This window comes from Alligator sinensis, unplaced genomic scaffold (genome assembly GCF_000455745.1).
Source record: "Alligator sinensis unplaced genomic scaffold, ASM45574v1 scaffold444_1, whole genome shotgun sequence".
In the NCBI taxonomy this organism is placed as follows: Eukaryota; Metazoa; Chordata; order Crocodylia; family Alligatoridae; genus Alligator; species Alligator sinensis.
The window spans coordinates 4,130,173-4,147,908 of NW_005841886.1; the positions used below are offsets into that span (position 1 = coordinate 4,130,173).

The 17,736-nt window shown below is 51.9% G+C and overlaps 1 protein-coding gene across 1 annotated transcript in view; it reads left to right on the forward strand.

Annotated features, from left to right (window-relative positions):
- Window positions 1–17,736, forward strand: part of LOC102386989 (vasoactive intestinal polypeptide receptor 1-like) — a 42,246-nt gene that overhangs the window by 15,160 nt on the left and 9,350 nt on the right. Inside the window, exons 3-8 of the mRNA XM_025196861.1 lie at window positions 4,267–4,374; window positions 7,581–7,684; window positions 8,535–8,632; window positions 12,885–13,017; window positions 14,548–14,701; window positions 14,893–14,902. Coding sequence (XP_025052646.1) covers window positions 4,267–4,374; window positions 7,581–7,684; window positions 8,535–8,632; window positions 12,885–13,017; window positions 14,548–14,701; window positions 14,893–14,902 — 607 coding nt within the window. The remainder of the gene's footprint in view (window positions 1–4,266; window positions 4,375–7,580; window positions 7,685–8,534; window positions 8,633–12,884; window positions 13,018–14,547; window positions 14,702–14,892; window positions 14,903–17,736) is intronic.

Sequence of the window (17,736 nt, forward strand, 5' to 3'; positions counted from 1 at the left end):
GACTGAAAATGACACAAAGGCTTGAAGGGTTCTGGGATGAGGGCAATCATCAACCAGCACACTTCACTCTGGGCCTGGGCCAGGCTTGGGGTAGGGGCAGACAGGAAAGGGAAGGGTCTCCCTGTTGGTGGGTTGGGTCCCCCACTTGACCCAGCCACTGTAGCCTTGCTGCAGCCAAGGACTGGAGCAGTGCAGGGAAAGGTAGAAGTTTTTTGCTTGGGTGGTTGCTTTGGAGGGGTTATGGGGCATCTGTAAGGTAGAGAGAAGCTGTGCCCCATGGTGGTGACAGCAGGCAGATCTTGGTGCCTCACTGGATAAAAAAGCCAGGATACCACTGTTCATATGCTGCTGCTGTTATCAAAGGGCACAGGTGGGTGCACTTGTCTACTCCCCTATTGCTGCCCTGTCTCCTACCCCAAGCACTCACTGGGTAGGATTTACCAAGGGGTCATACTGGACAGGAGGAGGCCTGATGCCTGAGTATGGCCACCCCTTGCCCTGCTCACCCCACTGCCATTCCAATGTACAGACGTTTTGCCATGAGTGCCAAACATGCCCTGTGCAAGCACCTTGGGGGATAGTCCTGTCAGCTCAGTCCTATCACCTCTGTCACAGTGTCTTACCAGGCTGAGAGACAAGGGCAGCACCCTAGCAGAGAGGCTCCAGTTGGCTGCTTTGCCAAGCTCTCTCAGCCAGGCATGAGAGCTGCCCTGGCTGACGCACTGTTTGCTGAGGCCATTGCATTCCTTGGGTTGTGTATGTGATGGAGCCAGCTGGGCTGTGCTGGGGTGAGACACGTGTAGCTTGCAGAGCATGTTGTGCTGTGATTGTGCCATGAGCACAAGGGTCTTAGCCATTTCCAAGCTTTGTTAATGGAGTGGGCATCAGAGAGAGGAGTTGTGGTGGCCTCATCCCTGACATGGGTCCAGTGTCAGTAAAAGACCTGTGAGCCCATATGCATAGACATGTGCACACAAGTGAATGTATGCACAAGTACACCTTCATGCTCCTGAACACACAGGCACACACAAGCAGGGGCAAGCATGCATGCACACACAAGCATGCACTGGGGAATACACATAATGCATGTCTGAATTCATTGTCTGCCATCCTTCAGCTGATCCTCCTATCACTCCCAGCTAGTGTGGGCACTGGGATTATCATTAAGGCAACAAACCTGGCAGCCTTGAGGTTGCTTTTGCCTCTGCAGTTGTTCCCCCACTCTGGAGCTGTGCAGGCTCCTAGCAGCAGGGCAGCTCTAACGAGTAGTGTGTGCATTGTGAGGGGAGTTTGTGGCACATACCCTGGTAGCTGGCTAAGCAGTGATGCTCTGGAGGAGGCTTTGAGCTGCTTCTTGGCCAGATGGCAGGAAAGGATGGAACAGATTCCTGGTTCCTCTTAGAATCCTGCTGAGCTATCCCTGTCACAGACCCCAGAGCTCCCAGAAATGTATCTGAGAAACAATGTGCCTGCCTGTGAAATAGAGCAGATGTCACCCAGCACAGGAGCATAGCAGGAGACGTCCCAGGGCAGGCAGAGGCCTGGTCACTCTATTCTCCTGTTCCCGGTGGTGCCTGGAGCTGGCTCCTGTGGGGTGAATTCCAAAGGGTTTTCCAGTAAGAAGATTTCTTTCCTTTCTCTAAGTGACCCAGGGCACCCATGATACTCTGCCTCCCACAGACAGACTCCTCCTGGGGTTATGAGGACAATGGTTTAAATGGGAGAAGGCTGTGGAGAAATTACCCCCCAGCATGAACAACGCATGCCTCTGGAGGCTGGGGGGGCATGGCGAGCTCCCGCAGGTGGCAGCGGAGCTGGCGGTGGTGGGAGTGTGGCAGAGGCAAGTGGGGAGCTGCCGCAGGTAGCCACAGCGCTGGTGGTGGTGGGTGGCGAGCGCCGACCAGTGGTCGGTGACCACCTGCAGACACCACTGGCAGCAGCAGCCAGCGGCGATTGCGAACCACCCACAGATGCCACCGGTGGTGTCAGCAGCGAGGGGGAGGGTGGCAAGCGGTGACTGCCTGCAGGCGCTGCCGACAGTGTTGGTGGTGCCTCTTCTAAGGGGGCGCATCGCCACTCTCAGAGGGTGCACGTGCACCTGCACGCACACCCTCCGTGTTGCCAATGCCCCCCAGTCTGTCTCTCTGCTGTAATGCAGCAGCCCAAACCCTTGCCCTCTGGTTACAAACCCTGGCTGCTGGATTCACCTGGTCTCCTGGGTAACAGGGTTGTAAATCCCATAGGGAGGGAGGAGCTCTCACTTTCTTTGCTTAAGAGTTCCTACCACTGCAGGTCATGTGACTAATCCTCTCACCTAGGAAGGTGATGTCATTTGGAAGCACCAGTCAGCAGCCAATGGGTCTGCTTCTGGTAGGAACTTAGTGATAAGGTCACAACAGTGGTATAAAACAGCCCCTCCATGAGGAAGTAGGGGGAGATATATTTGGGAATGTGAAGCGAGCACATGGCCCCTGGAGCTCTTCTAGACTCCAGATGAACATGTGAATAACTTACCTGAAATTTAGCCGGTAATAGCGTTCTAGAAGCGTATCAAAAGACTACCAAGCCGCCTCTGTTTGGTCAGGATTATTCTGTTGCTACTTCTCTGACTTGTATGCCTTTCCATGCCTACTCTCGCTACCCAATAAAGCTATCTGATATAGCCAGCCTTGTGATACATGCTTGAGAGGGATTGGGCAAGCCTTTTTGCTCCCTGCTCGGCTGACTAAGGGAGGCTACTTTCTGTGCTTCAGGGTAAAGGAAGCATCCCAAGATCTCACATTGGGTGAAGCACCCTCAAGGTCGACAAGGTCTTTGTACCCCAGGGGGCACACAGCCTAGACAAAGACTAGACCCCGGGTGGTGGCAGCAGTTACCCCAGGCTTGCGGGTGTGCTCCAGGAAGGGGGTTGGCCAGACGTTGGTGCCCCTGGGGAGGCATCTGAAGCTTGTTTTTTGGTGGGGCGCTGTGTGGCAGGTGTGTCTGCGCCAAGAGTGCCCCCTACTGGCCCACCAAACAGGTATGTACAGATTCCCCTGCCCATCCCCTAGCTGTGCTGTTGCACATGCCTCAGGCTGGTGGAGTTTACCACCAACCCAGTACGGCCCTTTCTGGAGTAGCATCTAGCAGCAGACCACTTTGCCAACCTGCTCTGCCCACCGTTCAACCTCCCCTCTTTGACCAGCTTCCTAATGGATCTTAGAGACTGACTCCCTGAATTTATTGAAGTCTGCTTTCTTCTACCACATCAGTGGCTGCGTCTGTGCAAGGGCAATGGCAGGAAGAGAACCTGTGTATTTCTGCTTTAATCTTCTGAAAATAAAATGAAAATTAAAGCAGGCTTTGACTGAACATTTTAACAAATGATGTTCCCTGTACTCATCCAGGCTAGTGGGAAGGGACTGGATAATGCAAGGATCTCTGAGCTTTGTGTCTGAAAACTTTGCAATGATAGGCAAAGTGGAGTGACTTCTGAGTTTAACAGCCCTGAGCTGTTGGTATGAGCTGAGCTGCTCTTGTGCGACACCAGGGACTCTGCCACAAATCTTGGTGGGATTAGTAACAGGATATTCCCAGGCACTTCAGAAGACCAAGAAAGTAGTTCCGACAGGAAGTTCTGGGATAGTCTTCGTCCCACTGGGGCGAGGCATGGACTAGGAGGGAGCTGTGGGGATCAATATATCAAGGGCTGTCTCAGTATGTAGCAGCTGCAGCACCCCTGGTCTCTGAGGTGCAGCCAGCAGCTGGGGTTGGAAGCTGTTGCAGCCTCACCCCACTTTGGTTTCTGCTTTGAATGATGGCACACTAAAGCAGCAAAGGTTTTATTTTGACCCCTAATTGAGGATCTGGTGTGAATTTCTCGTTTACTGTTGCCTGGGAGAGCCTGTTACTTCCTAGAGTGACTTAGCCCAGGGAAGGAAAGAAAGGAGTGCCTCCTTGATCCTCTTGCTCTGCTTTCAGCTGGGGTTTAAATACAAGACGCATTTGGGTGACTTCCCTGGAGTGAGTGAGGCAGCGGCCTCCTGAGGATGCTGCCATGTTGACAGAATGGGATGGTGTGAGCTGCTGGGAGGCGGCAGTGATTGGCCAGTCCAGAGGAAGGGAGTCTGCGGGGTCACAGTGGTTGAGCAGGCACCACTGGGGTGGCTTGCCCTGCTCCTGGATGCCATAGCGCACTGGTTTGCTGTAACTCCCTGACACAGGATGCAGATACAGGGCCTGGCACATTCCTACCCCTGATGCTAACTGTGTTCTTGGCTCCCCCAGGCTGCCTGACAGAATGGGATGGTGTGAGCTGCTGGGAGGCAGCAGTGATTGGCCAGTCCAGAACCATGCCCTGTCCAGAGATCCTGCAGATGTTCAAGAAATCTAAAGGTACTGAGTCCCCTCTCTCTCCAGCAATGGAGCCTGGGCTCTGGAGGCACAAGATTGATCTGGAGATGGAAGGGAGCAGAATGAATGGGTGATGAGGGACAGTGCCATGGGAGGTGAGAGTGGACCCTGGCCTGACAATTTTCTCAGGCTGCTGTAAGCACTGGCAAGGGTGCAGGGAGGGAGGGTCACAGAGGAAAGAAAGGAAATGCAAGTCTTCTCAAAGAGGTCAGAGGAGGGGGATGTGGGCCTGAGTTTTGCCCACAAACCTATTTTTGTATCTTATGGGGCCACACCAGGTATGGCAGCTGGGCAGACAGGGTGTCTGGCTGTGGCTTAACAGCCGTTTGTGTATTTCAGCTCCTTCAGACTTGTTCCCAAGGCTGCCCCTATCAGCCAAGCTGAGATGGGCACCTGGTCACTGGGCTAGGTATTCAAAGGCAGCCAGATGTGACACTGGTCCTGTCACTCCCTGGCATGCTGTTGCCTGCAAAAACTGGAATGTCTTATCCATGCTAGTCCTGTGTGCCTTTAGCTTGGGAAGACCCATGATCTACAGATGGATACTTTGGGGTGCACTGTGCCTTTAAAAAGGGTGATGTGGAGGGGCAGCTGGCAATGCTGCTTAAGTCCCCTGCATCTTCCTGCTCTGGGATCCTGTCTGGGAAGCATAGGCGGCAGAAGGCCTGGGCTAATGGGACTTAGCCCCCACAAATGTGAGACAAGGGTGGCAGCAAAGAGGGCTGCAGGGCAGCCTGGGTACAAGCTCCAGACAGCTGCAGCAGGGGGCGTGCACAGACACAGACATGCAACCACAGCCTGCATGCAGCTAGGATCGCAGCCCAGCAGCTGTGGAGCACTGCCCACTACAGCAGGCAAGCCTGTGAAGGAGAAGGGGCATGGTGGGGGCAGATTGAGGCCCCCACAGTGAGGGAAGGAGTGGGGCAGGGGCATGGACTGGGGTGAATGGGGACCTGGGGCAGGTCATGGGATGGTTGGAGCCCGGAAGGGACACGGAGGGGCTCCCACCACTGTGTGCACTCTAGGAGAGGCATGGGGAGCACGTGCTCCCCAGATTTGTGCGTGGGGCAGAGGCAGGCTGCTGCTGAAGGATGGGCTCTGCGCCCTGATGCCCCTGCCTTGGAAGCCACGCGACGCCACATGCCTGCCACCACTGGGCTGGCAGGGGATGTGGCGCAGCCTGGCAGCAGCAGTCACATGGCATTGCGCGGCTTCCAAGGCAGTGGCAGCAGGGTGCAGAGCCCTAGCCCACAGCAGCAGCCTGCCTCTGCCCCATGCACAAATCTGGGGGGCACGTGCCCCTATGCCTCCCCCAGGATGCGCGCAGCAGCAGGAGCCTCCCTGTGTCCCTGGACAAGCCACACAGGCTCCAACCATCCTACGACCTGCCTTGGGACCCCTTTTTACCCCAGCCCCTGCCTCTGCCCCAGTCCCTCCCTCACTGTGGGGGCCTTGATCTGCCTCCCCACACGCCTTCCCTCTCACCCTGCCACTTCCACTCAACATACTTACTTGTTGGGCAGTATGTGCCTATGTGTGTGTGTACATGTGTGTGTATTCAGCTCCCCAAAATAATATTTTCTCCCTCCGCGTATGCTGAGCAGCCCTCTTATATTCCACCCTGTCTTAAAGGAATCAGAACTCGTGGTAGAGGTGATATCTTTTATTAGACCAACTAGATTTTTGCAAAAAAAAAAAATTCTTTGCAAAAATCTAGTTGGTCTAATAAAAAATATCACTTCTACCATGAGTTCTGATTCCTTTTGCCTCTAGAGCAATACAGCTACAACCTGGATACCTGACCCCACCTTAAAGGCACAGCACAGAGGTTTGACTTTAATAGTAGGCCTATAGGAAAAGCACCCCAAGTGTTATCATGACAGGTGCTAGAAGGGTCTGATGGCAGAAGCCACCCAAAAGCAGTGCCTGTGCTTCCTCCCAACTTGGCATCATGCTCAGTCCCTGCTGCTCTCTGGGTCTGGGCTTCTGTAGTCACTGGTCAGAGGTGACCTGGGCATTTCTGTAGAGGAGTTCCTGAAAGAAGGTAGTGTGGGCTGGTGAACATAACAGTTGATTGGGATCCAGGAGACCCTGCTTCTGTTGGTGGGTGACCCCAGGCTAGATACCCCCTATCTAAGGGAGTATACTAAGGCACACTAACTGTGCCTTAGTTTCCCCATCTGTAGATTGGTTTCATGGTGGTGACCTGTTTTGTAGAGGCACAGTGACTGATATTTCAGTGCCATTCTTTCATGGCAGTAAAGCAGCTGTCCCTCATTGGACTTTAATGGCAGCCAAGCAAGGTTCTACTTTTATCCAATTTGAAGTCATCAGAGTGCAAAGAAAATCAACTGAACAGCCTAAGAGGCAAACAAGTATTTTGCTCTGTGCATGTAATTGCAAATGTTAAGGAGCTTTGATAAATACCAGCCTTAGGGCAGGGACTGGGCCTTGGATGGTTCCATGCAGAAGGAAATGTTGAGCCCCTGGCCAGCAGTAGGAGACTGAGATGAAAAGGGCCTTTGCCCACTGATGATGGAGCTGTGTGGTGTACACATGCTGGGCCTGATGCAGAGATACCCCCTCCAGGCAGAAAACAGTACCCCATGCTCTGGGGGAGGAGGGGATGCATTTTGACTTCAAATACAGTTCCTCTTCATTGCACTTTGTAGGGGATTCGCTGCAGCTTTCAGCAGTGGCTTCATTCTTTTCCCACCCCCTCAACACTCATGTCCTGTCCCTTAGTAGCCATACTATTTGTGAGGAGCCCCTAGCCCCCCCACTATCAGCAGTGATGGAGTCCAGGCCCTATGCAACCAACACCAGATCTTCCATTGTAAGGCCTCACCAGGGGCAGAAACAACTAACAATGAGAAGACCATGGGGGTTCTTTGGTACTGATCTGCTGAGAAGGAGGTGGGTTACCCTCCTCCAAATCCTTCTCCCTGGCCCTGCCTACAGCAGGGTCCATCTTCTCCAGGCTCCCAGGATGTTGTGCTTAACCTCAGAGATGTGACTGAAAACCTGAAACTATGAGCAGATCCCTTTAGAGCAGAAGCACAAGGGCCCCCTTACCACAAAGCCCTTTCAGAGGGAGGGTGGGGTGTTAGAGCTGAGGTTGATGTGTTGGGCTCTGGGATGGGTTCTGTTGCAAAGGCCATTATAAGAACTTCCCTTCATTGCTACAGGTCTAATACAACGGAACTGCACAGAAGCTGGGTGGAGCAGCCCCAGTCCCCCATACTACAAGGCCTGTGAGCTGGATGGCACCAATAAGGACACAGAAACCAAGGCGAGCATGGGGGCCCTGTTCTCCCCAGTGGCAGGCTTCCTGGGGGCATGTGGCGTTTGCTGTTTAATGGTGCTGGCTATAAAAATAAACTCTCTGGCATTATTCAAACAATGATGCCCACAGCAAGCTCCATTCCATCATCTGGGGCATGTTGAAGACCATGGGCTTTGCTGGGGCTTTTACCTGGGTTTCTCCATGGGACTGGCATGGTCCTTCAGTGGTGGCAGTTAGCTGGGTCTACCTGTGGTGAAGAGAGCCAATACAGCTTGGATCCCACATCAGAGAACAGCTAGAAGAACTTTTCATATTTGTGCAAAGGTTTCCCTCTTCTGCAGAGTAGCCCCTGCCTGCCAGGAGCATTAATGATTAATACAGCACAGCTGTCCTGCCCTCTGAGCTCACTGGTGAGCACACAGCAGCCAGGAAAGCAGGGGGTTGCACACAGATGCAACCTCGCTGTGCTGTCTGCTCAGGCATGTGTTAGCACTGCCCTAAATATCTCCCTTGCACAGGGGCACAAGCACAGGTGCTGCGAAGCCAGCAAACACCAGCATGTGCCTGAGCTCACATCACCAGTTTGACCTCACACGGCCAGTTTGCATGTGGGAGCCTGTCCCATGCAGTAGGGAGGCAGTATGTAGGAAGCTTCCTGATAACAGGGTTGCAATGAGCACTGGCACAAACATGGCAGGGCCCAGAGTGCATGTACCCTTTGTTGCCCACATCGGGTACCAGTGCCCTTAGGGACCATGTTCTCCAGGCTGCCAGCCCATACACTGGCCTTAGCACAGGTAATATGCCTGGTTTTGCCACCCTGATCTGCTAACTCAGTTGCATCTTTCTCTTCCAGAAAGGCTACTTTGTCACTGTGAAAGTGCTCTATACCTGCGGCTACTCTGCTTCCCTGGCTGCCCTGCTCTTGGCCATTGGCATCTTCTCCGGCTTCAGGTAGGACAGTGGCACTGACAGCCCCACGTGCTGGGAGAGGGAAGAAGGCACTTGGGCCCTGTGCTCAGCTGTCAGACAGACTTCAGTTACCAGTTTACCATCATCGGTTTCCGGGTGTTTATGGTGAAGAGAGGTAGAAACCACCTGAGCAGGGGTTGTAGCAGGCAGATTTACCCAGGATTGGAGGATGAAGAGAATGGGAGAAACTTTTATGGAAAGGCTGAAAGAAAAGTTCTTACATATATTGTTTAGATGAAGGGGAACTTTAAAGTAGGCTGTATCCTGTTTTTTCCCACTCCTTGTGCCTGTGAGACAGATGACTTACATCTGTGGAAGTAGCTTGCCAGCCTGTAGGTAGATGGTTGCACAGGAGAGTGTGTTGGTTGCAGTTGCAGGTTGTTCCCAGCTGTAAAGATTGCTCACCTGAAAGAATGACAGTCCCTGACTCGCATGAAATGCCCTGACCATCTAGGGCCTGACCCTCCTTTGTCCTGCACCTGGCAATACTACATACTCTAGTTCAAACTCCCTCACCTTGATCTGGTAGCATTTCCCCTTCCTTGCATTACCATCAGTGGCACAAGGCACAAGATGATAGAGAATCTGACGTAGCTGACATAAACATTAGGTGAAAACTATATGACTCCACATGCCACAAAACCTGGCTGCCAGCTGCTTACCTACCTCAGGCTCCTTAAAGGAAACAGGCTGTTGAACTGGATTCCAGAGGAGTGGTTTCTGATTGCAAGTCATGTAGGTGACTCGCAGACTCAGGGTCTGCAGCCCATGTTACAGATCCAGTTGGAAGGGGTCTGAGAGAGGCTAGTGAGGAGGAATCATCCACATACACCTAGAGAATATTCCAAGTCCTGGAACTTAATTCTGAGTTTTTGCATGGTTTAAATACTCAGGAGATCATAAGAGAGACATAAACAGTGGAAATATGAGGAATTCATCTTCTATTTCTGTTTTAGCTAACAAAACTGTGTCTCCAGCCCACTAGAGTTGGCTTGAACTTTGTAACCTTTTGACATGATTCTCTCCTTGGAATTCTATGCCTGTTGTGTCCCAGAACTAATGGAATATTAATTTTTGTAGCTAATTAGCAGGGATCCGGGTTTTCTGTTTGCTGTGGAAAAATGCGGATTTTTCTCATTTAAAGGAGAAAGATGTGGGAAACCATGGGTTTCCCCTTGCAAGCTGGCAACCTTCCAGCCTGCAAGGGGCTGTTTGGGGCTGGGGGGGCAGGATGTAGAAGGCTCCACGTGCATGTGTTTGTGCACATACATGCATGTGGCAGCCAGGCAGCAGTGGAAAGCAGCTCCTGCAGCCCCCTTCAGGTAAGTCTGTGTGGGCAGGGGGGCATAGGCGATGAATGGGAGGGCACAAGCTACAGCAGGGGTGGGCAATTATTTCGGGCACAGAGCTGCTTACAGAGTTTTGGCAAGTTTTTAAGGACCACATGAGCAGCCCTGGCCCCTGACAGGTGCCCTACCCCCTGGTTGTCATCTTGGGACCAGAAGCCCTGCCCCCTAGCCCCTGACCTTTGCCACCAGAAGTCCCTTTCCTTGCCCCACTGGTAGTGCTCCTTAAAGCAAGAGGTTTTGCCATCTCAGAACCAGAAAAATACCAAATTATATTCTTCTAAAAATTAAACATCTACAACATTCTTTAATTTGATTTCAAAAAATATTTTTGTCCTGATTTACATGTGTTTGTGTAGCGTACACAGAGGTGATTACACAATAGCTTAAAATGGAGTCTTAATCTTGTATAGTGTGCAGGGGCGGCTGGGTGGGTGGGTATAGGTTTGCGGGGGGCCGTGGGTGTATGGGTATGGGGGTGTGGGGGTTTTGTGAGGGGGATGTGGGGGGGGGTGGTTGTGGGGGTGGAGTGGGGAAGCATGTGGGTATATGTGTGGATATGTGGAGTGTAGGTGGGTATGGGGTTTGTGGGGGATGCGTGGTGAGGGGAGGGTGGCTGGGGTGTGTGAGGGGGTCTGCGTGTATGGTAGGGTATGCTTGTGGGACTCGCCCCATGAACACACACACACACAAATTATCTCTCTTCCTCTCCCTCATTGCTGTCTCTGTCTCTGTCTCTCCCTCCCTCACTGTGCGCACCCACACACACATGGCATTGGTGTGGCCCCATGGTGCTCCCGCAGTCCAGTGATGCAGCCCAGGGTCATGTGGTGCTGGAGGTTGGTGGGCAAGGAAGCAGTGAAACCCAGGGCAGGCAGAGGCTTTCAGCGGGGTGGGGCAAGGATGGGAGGCGGTTGAGGGGGGTGGGACCAGGCCAGCCTTTTTGCTGGCTCCTGCCGGGTCCCCCTGGGTCCTACTGCCCCTGACTCCTGTCACTTTTGACAAGCAGCCAGAAGCAGATAAATATTAATTTTCTAAATTTTTTAGGGGCCTGCAGGCCAGATAAAATGGCTGGCGGGCTGCCTGCCGCTGGGCTACAGGGAGGGGCACAGGCAATGGGGTGAGGGGGGCACGTGCCCCCCAGATTTCTGTGCTCACAACAAGGCTGGACCAACTCTAGGAAGGAGCTGCCTCTGTGGCCCAGTGGAGGGAGTGCCATGCTGCCATAGCCACCAAAGTGAGGCACCCCCTTCCCACCCAGTAGTAGTGGGGGCATAACTCCACACAACCACTGCTGCCATGCCTCACATTTTTTAACTGATTTTTAAACAGAGAAAAGTATGATTCCTACTAATTAGCAACCAGACCCACTCACTCAATGATCCCATGGTGGGACCTGGTGCTGCTGACACATTTTCCCTTCTTGCATTGAAGGCTACAAGTTCACATCTTATGGGTCTAAGTATGCACATTAATGTCATGATTGAAAATTTCCCTGCCTATGTGGTTACACTGGGGAGATAATTAATTCCTTAATATTTGTTCTCCAAACCTTCCCCAAGTGAAGGCACTAGGGCAGGGGTTTTCAACTTCCTTAAATAAATGTACCCCCGACAGCTGGATGCAGAGTGCAGGGAGTGGGGGGGAAGCGCACAGCTGGATGTGGCATGGCGGCAGTGTGGTGTGGTGGTGGCGGCCGCCGCATGCAAGCTCCCTCTTCCCCCTCCCCTTGTGTTCAGCCGGCCAGGCAGTGCTTGTGTGACCTGCAGAGGGGCATCACTGCCCTCTTTTCCCCTCTGTCCCGAGCTGCCTGTGTGTACCCCCTGGGGCCTTCTCAAGTACCCCCGAGGGTATGTGTACCCCCAGTTGACAACCCCTGCACTAGGGGATGTGAGCGACAGGCAGGCAGGTGAAGGGGAGACCTCTGACAGACCGCTGTGAGCTAAAGGTGGGCTAGAGAAATGACACACAGTTTAAGAGACAGTTTAGGAACGGAAGAGCTCTCAGGCTAGATCAGAGCAGGATCTTTGAGCCCTGTGTTCTGTTTCCAGCAGTGTTCAGAACCTGCTGCTTTAAGGAAGGTGCAAAGTGCCATAAGCTTCCCCCAAGACAAGTCTCCTCCAAGCCTCTTTAGTTAGAGGGTGTCTCCGGCCCTGACACAGCACAGAGCTCTGTCCATTGCTCAGTTCTCACCATGGGAGTTCTTGCCTCTATCAATATCCTGCCCTTTGGGAACCCTACTAAGGAATTTGTGCTATGCCCACACCTACCAGATGCAAGACCTCATGCACAGAGGAGACACTGTAGGGCTACAAGGAAAGGAAGCATCCACGGGGGGCAGCCACCAGAGCATGGGCCTGAGGTAGAACATTAAGTGAAACAGCTTCTGGCAGCATCACAGTGCCAGAAGCACAGGAGATGGGCTTTGCTGGGGAGATGGTCGGTGGCAGCAATTAAGGGTGATACTGTGGGTATCACTCCATTGGTGCAATATCTTGTGGATAGCCATGGTGCATGCTGGATACACTGTCACCAGCCACCTGAGCGTAGTGTGGTCATGCACAGCTTGACCCATGGTCAAGGAGAAGCCTTGGCTAACAGCTCCATTATATAGCCTGAGCAGCTGATCAGCCTAACTCCCTTGGCTCAGCAATATCTGCAGTCCCCTTTGCACTTGCTGGGTCACATTTCTGTCTGGGACATATTCATCTAGGCTAGACGAATATACCCTTCTCTAATGCACTGTGCCCCAGTGGGACTTCATGGGGTGTGGTGGGTGGTGTTGAATGTGATCCCCAGTGTTCAATGCAGGGGGACCCCACTTGTGACCACGTGCATCTGTGTCTGTGGCCTGTCCCCTTAGCTTTTGGATTATCTTCTTTCTACAGGAAGCTGCACTGCACCAGGAATTCCATCCACATCCACTTCTTTACCTCTTTTATATTACGAGGAGCTGCTGTGTTCATCAAAGATTCTGTGCTCTTTGCAGATGAGTCCATCGATCACTGCACAATGTCAACAGTAAGTAGAAGCTCAGTACATGCCCAGGAGCTACGGAGGAGGGGGAGGAGGTTTCTCCTGGGTCAGACACTGAAGGAAAGCCTCTCCTGAGGGTTCAGTTTTAAACTTTTGCATTTCCTAGGCATGCAGGAACTTGCAGGTCACACATTTTTATATATATATAAATATGTATAAAATATATATATATATATATATATATATATATATCTAGCACAGCAACACCCATAGCTCCCAAAACACTTCAGAAAAGAGGTTGGTGTCCTTATCCCTAGTCAAAGGCTGGGAATTTGAGGTACCGAGCATGGAAGTGAGTTGCCCAGTGGTGATGCTGTGGCTTGAACCCAGATCTCCAGAGTCCACCCAGACATTATGAGGAGGAAGGAGCAGGGAACAGGGTCCCTCTGACCCAGGTTATTAGAATTCTGTAGAGTTTATTTTTGCTTGGACTCTACTTACAGTGAAAGTTTCTTGCACTGAGAGTTTTCTACCTGGCTTTTAGGTGCAAACCCAGCAGGGGTGTGTTAGTTCCTAACATCAGCAACAACGGCACAGGCAAAAGGGATTTCTTGATGTTTTAGCTTGTATATTTTTATTTTAAAATTATAATGGGGTTCCCTTTTCCAAAGCCATGGACAGAGACATCCAGAGGGAAAGGGGGCGGGGGGGGGGGGGGGCGGGAAGTGACTAGATATTCATAGGTTGTTAGGGGCTGGAATCAGAAGGCAGATTTCTCAAGTATTTACTGCAGAAAGCAAAGCAGAGTGGAAAACAGTCCCCAGGCAACATAATAGAAAGGAAAGGCAATCTGAGATCAGTCCAGTTGCCCAGGAACCCTCGAGGCCTTTTAGGGTCATGGAAATAAAAAAACAATCTAGGGAGGAGATAAAACTGCAGTGGGGGAGAATGGGGCAAAAAGTAAAGAAAAGGGATACAGTTAGGTCAGGAACCAAAGGGGTCACTGTTGAGGGAGGCTACAAGTAAAGGGCAACAGAGGATTTTCCAGGGAGACAGCACTGCATCACTGAGTCAGGGAGGTGGCTAGGTGTGTTTTCCCTGAGAGTCAGGCTGTGAAAGCAAATCAGCTGGACTCCTACCTTTATGCACACAATAAACTCTAGGCTTTGGAGCCAAACACCAGCAAGGAGGAGGGGGTGTTGCCCAGAAATGTCTGCCTTGGCTGAGGGAGACAGCAATGGACTAAGGGGAAGGAGCGGGGCCAGTCACCCAAGAGGGCTTGGGTTTTCTATGCTAGATACTACAGGAGAGGGTAAGAGCATTGAGGAGGGGTTAGATGCTTTATTGTGGTAAGGGGCGGCAGGGAAATGATGCCAAGAAGGCTGAAAGGTTTCAGATCATGAGAGGTAGATGCAGAAGGGACTCCTTCTCCTGTACGCCATTCTTTGCTTGGAATGCATCGGAAAAGATGTGGTCCTCTTAGCCTGGCAGCCATTCTCATCCTGAAGTGTGCACTAACCTGCCAATGTCATAGAGCAGAGATGTGCCAGTGTGACCTTTCCTCTCCCTTACTAGGTTAACTGCAAAACAGCTATCGTCTTCTTCCAGTACTCAGTGTTGGCCAACTTCTACTGGCTCCTGGTGGAAGGGATGTACCTGCAGACCCTATTGCTGCTCACCTTCACCTCTGACAAGAGGTATTTCTGGTGGTACATCTTGATTGGCTGGGGTGAGCAAAGCGAATACTCGGGAAATGGAGTAACCTAACATACCAAGCCTGTCCCTGAGGGAGGGCCCACACTGCAAAGTTTCTCGGTGTCCTACCAGAGTGACCTGTTAGTCAAAGTTTACTCAAATGTTAACAACTAGGGGTCAAAGCTATTCCTCTCTGCTGCCTTGCTGACCCAAATCTAACTCCAGCTTTAGACAGGTAAGTAGTAGGCCTATGCAAATATGGAAATATTTGATTCAGATTTGGCCAATTTGGAGGACAGTGATTCGATTTGGTGATTTGAATCACTGTCCCCATTTGATTCAACCGAATCAGAATCGGAGATTTGACGCTGATTCAGTGCTGATTTGGATCGGCCAGGGAGAGGCAGGCACAGCCAGGTAGCTGCAGGTTCTCCCACTGCTCCTCCGGCTGTGCCTGCCTCTGTCTGGGCAGGGAGAGCCACAGGAGAAGCCCCCATGGCTGCCCTGCCCTGACCAGCCCCAGCCTCCCTGCCCTTAAAAAAAAAAATGCATTCACTGGCTCTGGCAGGGGCTCTAGGGCCACATGGCAGAACCCCTCCTGCAGTCCCTGTTCCTCGATCGCCCCTGATGGGTGCCCCGTCAGCCCCAGCATCCCAGGAATTAAAAAAAAAAAGAAAAGCCCCACACTCCCTGGCTGTGGCAGCAGCAACTGGGGCCTCTGAGGGCTTATGACAGAGTCCTCCCATGCAGCGGAGGGCAGTGGGGATTGCCCACCCCCACGTGGCACCCATGCAGCAGCTGCCTCAAGGCACGGGTGCAGCACGGCTTGGCAGGGCACTGCATGCTGCCTAGGAGCTGGGGCTGCTGGGACTGAGCGGTGCCAGGCTCCGAGTGACTGCTGGAGCCACCCCAGCTCCCACATGGTGCGCGGCACCCTCCCAGGCTGTGCTGCACCCATGCCATGGGGCAGCTGCCAGATGGAGGGGGCGATCTCTGCTGTCCCTCACTGCCCTGTTCTGCACAGGGGGGGCTCTGTCATGAGCCCCCAGAGTCCCTGATCTCCGCTGCCAGAGCCAGTGAGAGCAGGGCCTTTTTTTCTTTTTTTTAAATTGCTATGCTGGGAGCGGCAGGACATCCATCGGGGGGCGGGGCTGGGCAGGGAGGAAGCGGGGGGATCAGAGAGCTGGAGCTGCACAGGGGGGGGCTCTGCCACATGTCCCCAGAGGTCCACTTGATCAGAGAACAGGAGCTGCACAGGGTGGGGCTCTGCCACATGTCCCCAGAGGTCCACTTCCAGGTCTGCTGTCAAGCGCACTGGGGAGCCCCCCGTGCTTCTGTGGGACACTCCATGCATCGCAGCACTCACAAGCAAGCCCCTGCTACCTAGAGGTATGTAGAAAAAACATTCAAATCTGTGTCTATATCTGAATCTCCGAATCTCTCCAAATCGATTCAGAGGGTTCTGATTCGATTTGGAGAGTTTAAAGGGTCCTCTGATTCTATTTGGATTCGGAGTTTCGGCCACCAAATCGGGCCGGATCTCCATCGAAGCTTCGCACAGCCCTACAGTAAAGCATCTCGTGTAGACACACGCTCTGTGTCTTACCCCATCTGTACAGGGTGCTATGGGGGTTAACACTGATTCTACTATACCAGGGACAAGATAAGTACCTGTGCCAGAATGAATGTTCTCTCATTGAAATCAGGTAAGGTTAAAATACAGTCCTGGAACCATGGGGCAAAAACCATGTTGGGACAGCACCTAGGACACATGGAACTGATGTTGACTGAGACCATGATTCAACACATTTTCTCTGTAGGGGCTGTCCTTTTTGGAAAGAGACAATCTGCCTTTAGGTTCATTCCTGTTTCCATTGGGCAGGCAGGTCCAGCCCCACTGCTTAAAGCTAGTGGGAAAATGAAGGGAAAAAAAAGAAGCTATTATCATAAATATGTTTGAAATGTCAAGGCATTTTTTCCAGTCTGTGGGAGAGGGACAAAATGGATACAATTGCTGTTTTTCATTTTTGCACTAACCTTTTTATCCAAATTATTACTGAAAGGGTTATTGAAATAGATTTTTTTTCTCACAAATGGGTTTTTGGCAAATGAAAAGTTTCCCTGATGACTTCAAAAATGTTGTCAAAGAAGCCACAAAAAATGTTGCAAAAAATGGAACACGTCATTAATGTTGACAGTCCATCCCCAAAGAATTGGTATAAAGTCAATGTTCCATGAAAAAGCATTTTGTTGTAAAAATTTCAGTTAGGTTTGCTCCTGATCCAGCCTGAGGAGTGGCAGAGGTGCCTTCAGAGGGAATGCTGTGCATCAAGTATCTATGTTTAAGACAGCCTGGACATAGGGCATTTTGTAAACCAAGTACCTATGCATTGCACATCCTCACAGTGGGGATGGGACAGATAAACATGCTTCACACTTCTCTAGTATCATCCATAAGAAGATCATAAAATGCTTCACAAGTGGTAGTCAGAATAGATAAAAGGGCAAATATAGGAATGAATGGATAGATGGATGGATGGGGTTCTGTGGGGATAGACAGAGAAGTAGGTAGGTAGATACCATGTTCTTCACCATGGGCGTATCCCCATTTTATAAGATTGGGAGGTAGAGAAGGACCCACCTTGAGAGATACAAGCTTTGACCACTGAAGGAGACATGCTCCTAGCACAGGGATGGGCAAAATGCAGCCCACAGGCCGGATGCGGCCTGCCAGGCCATTCGATCTGGCCCACGGGGCCCCTAAAAAATTTAGAAAATTAATATATATCTGCCCCTGGCTGCCTGTCATGCAGCCCTTGATGGCTTGCTGAAACTCAGTAAGCAGCCCTCCGCCTGAAATAATTGCCCTCCCCTGTCCTAGCATCAGCTTCCTGAGGCTGTGATGCCAATGCGAACAACTAGCAGCCATGAAACTGGAGTGCCCAAATCTGGGGATGGAGGTGGGTCTCCTCCCCAGGAAAATGAGTGGCCAGGGCAGGGGGCCTAATAGCTCTCTGCTCACTCATTAGAAACTGCCGATTTCCTGTGGGAGAGTAACTGGGCTCTTTC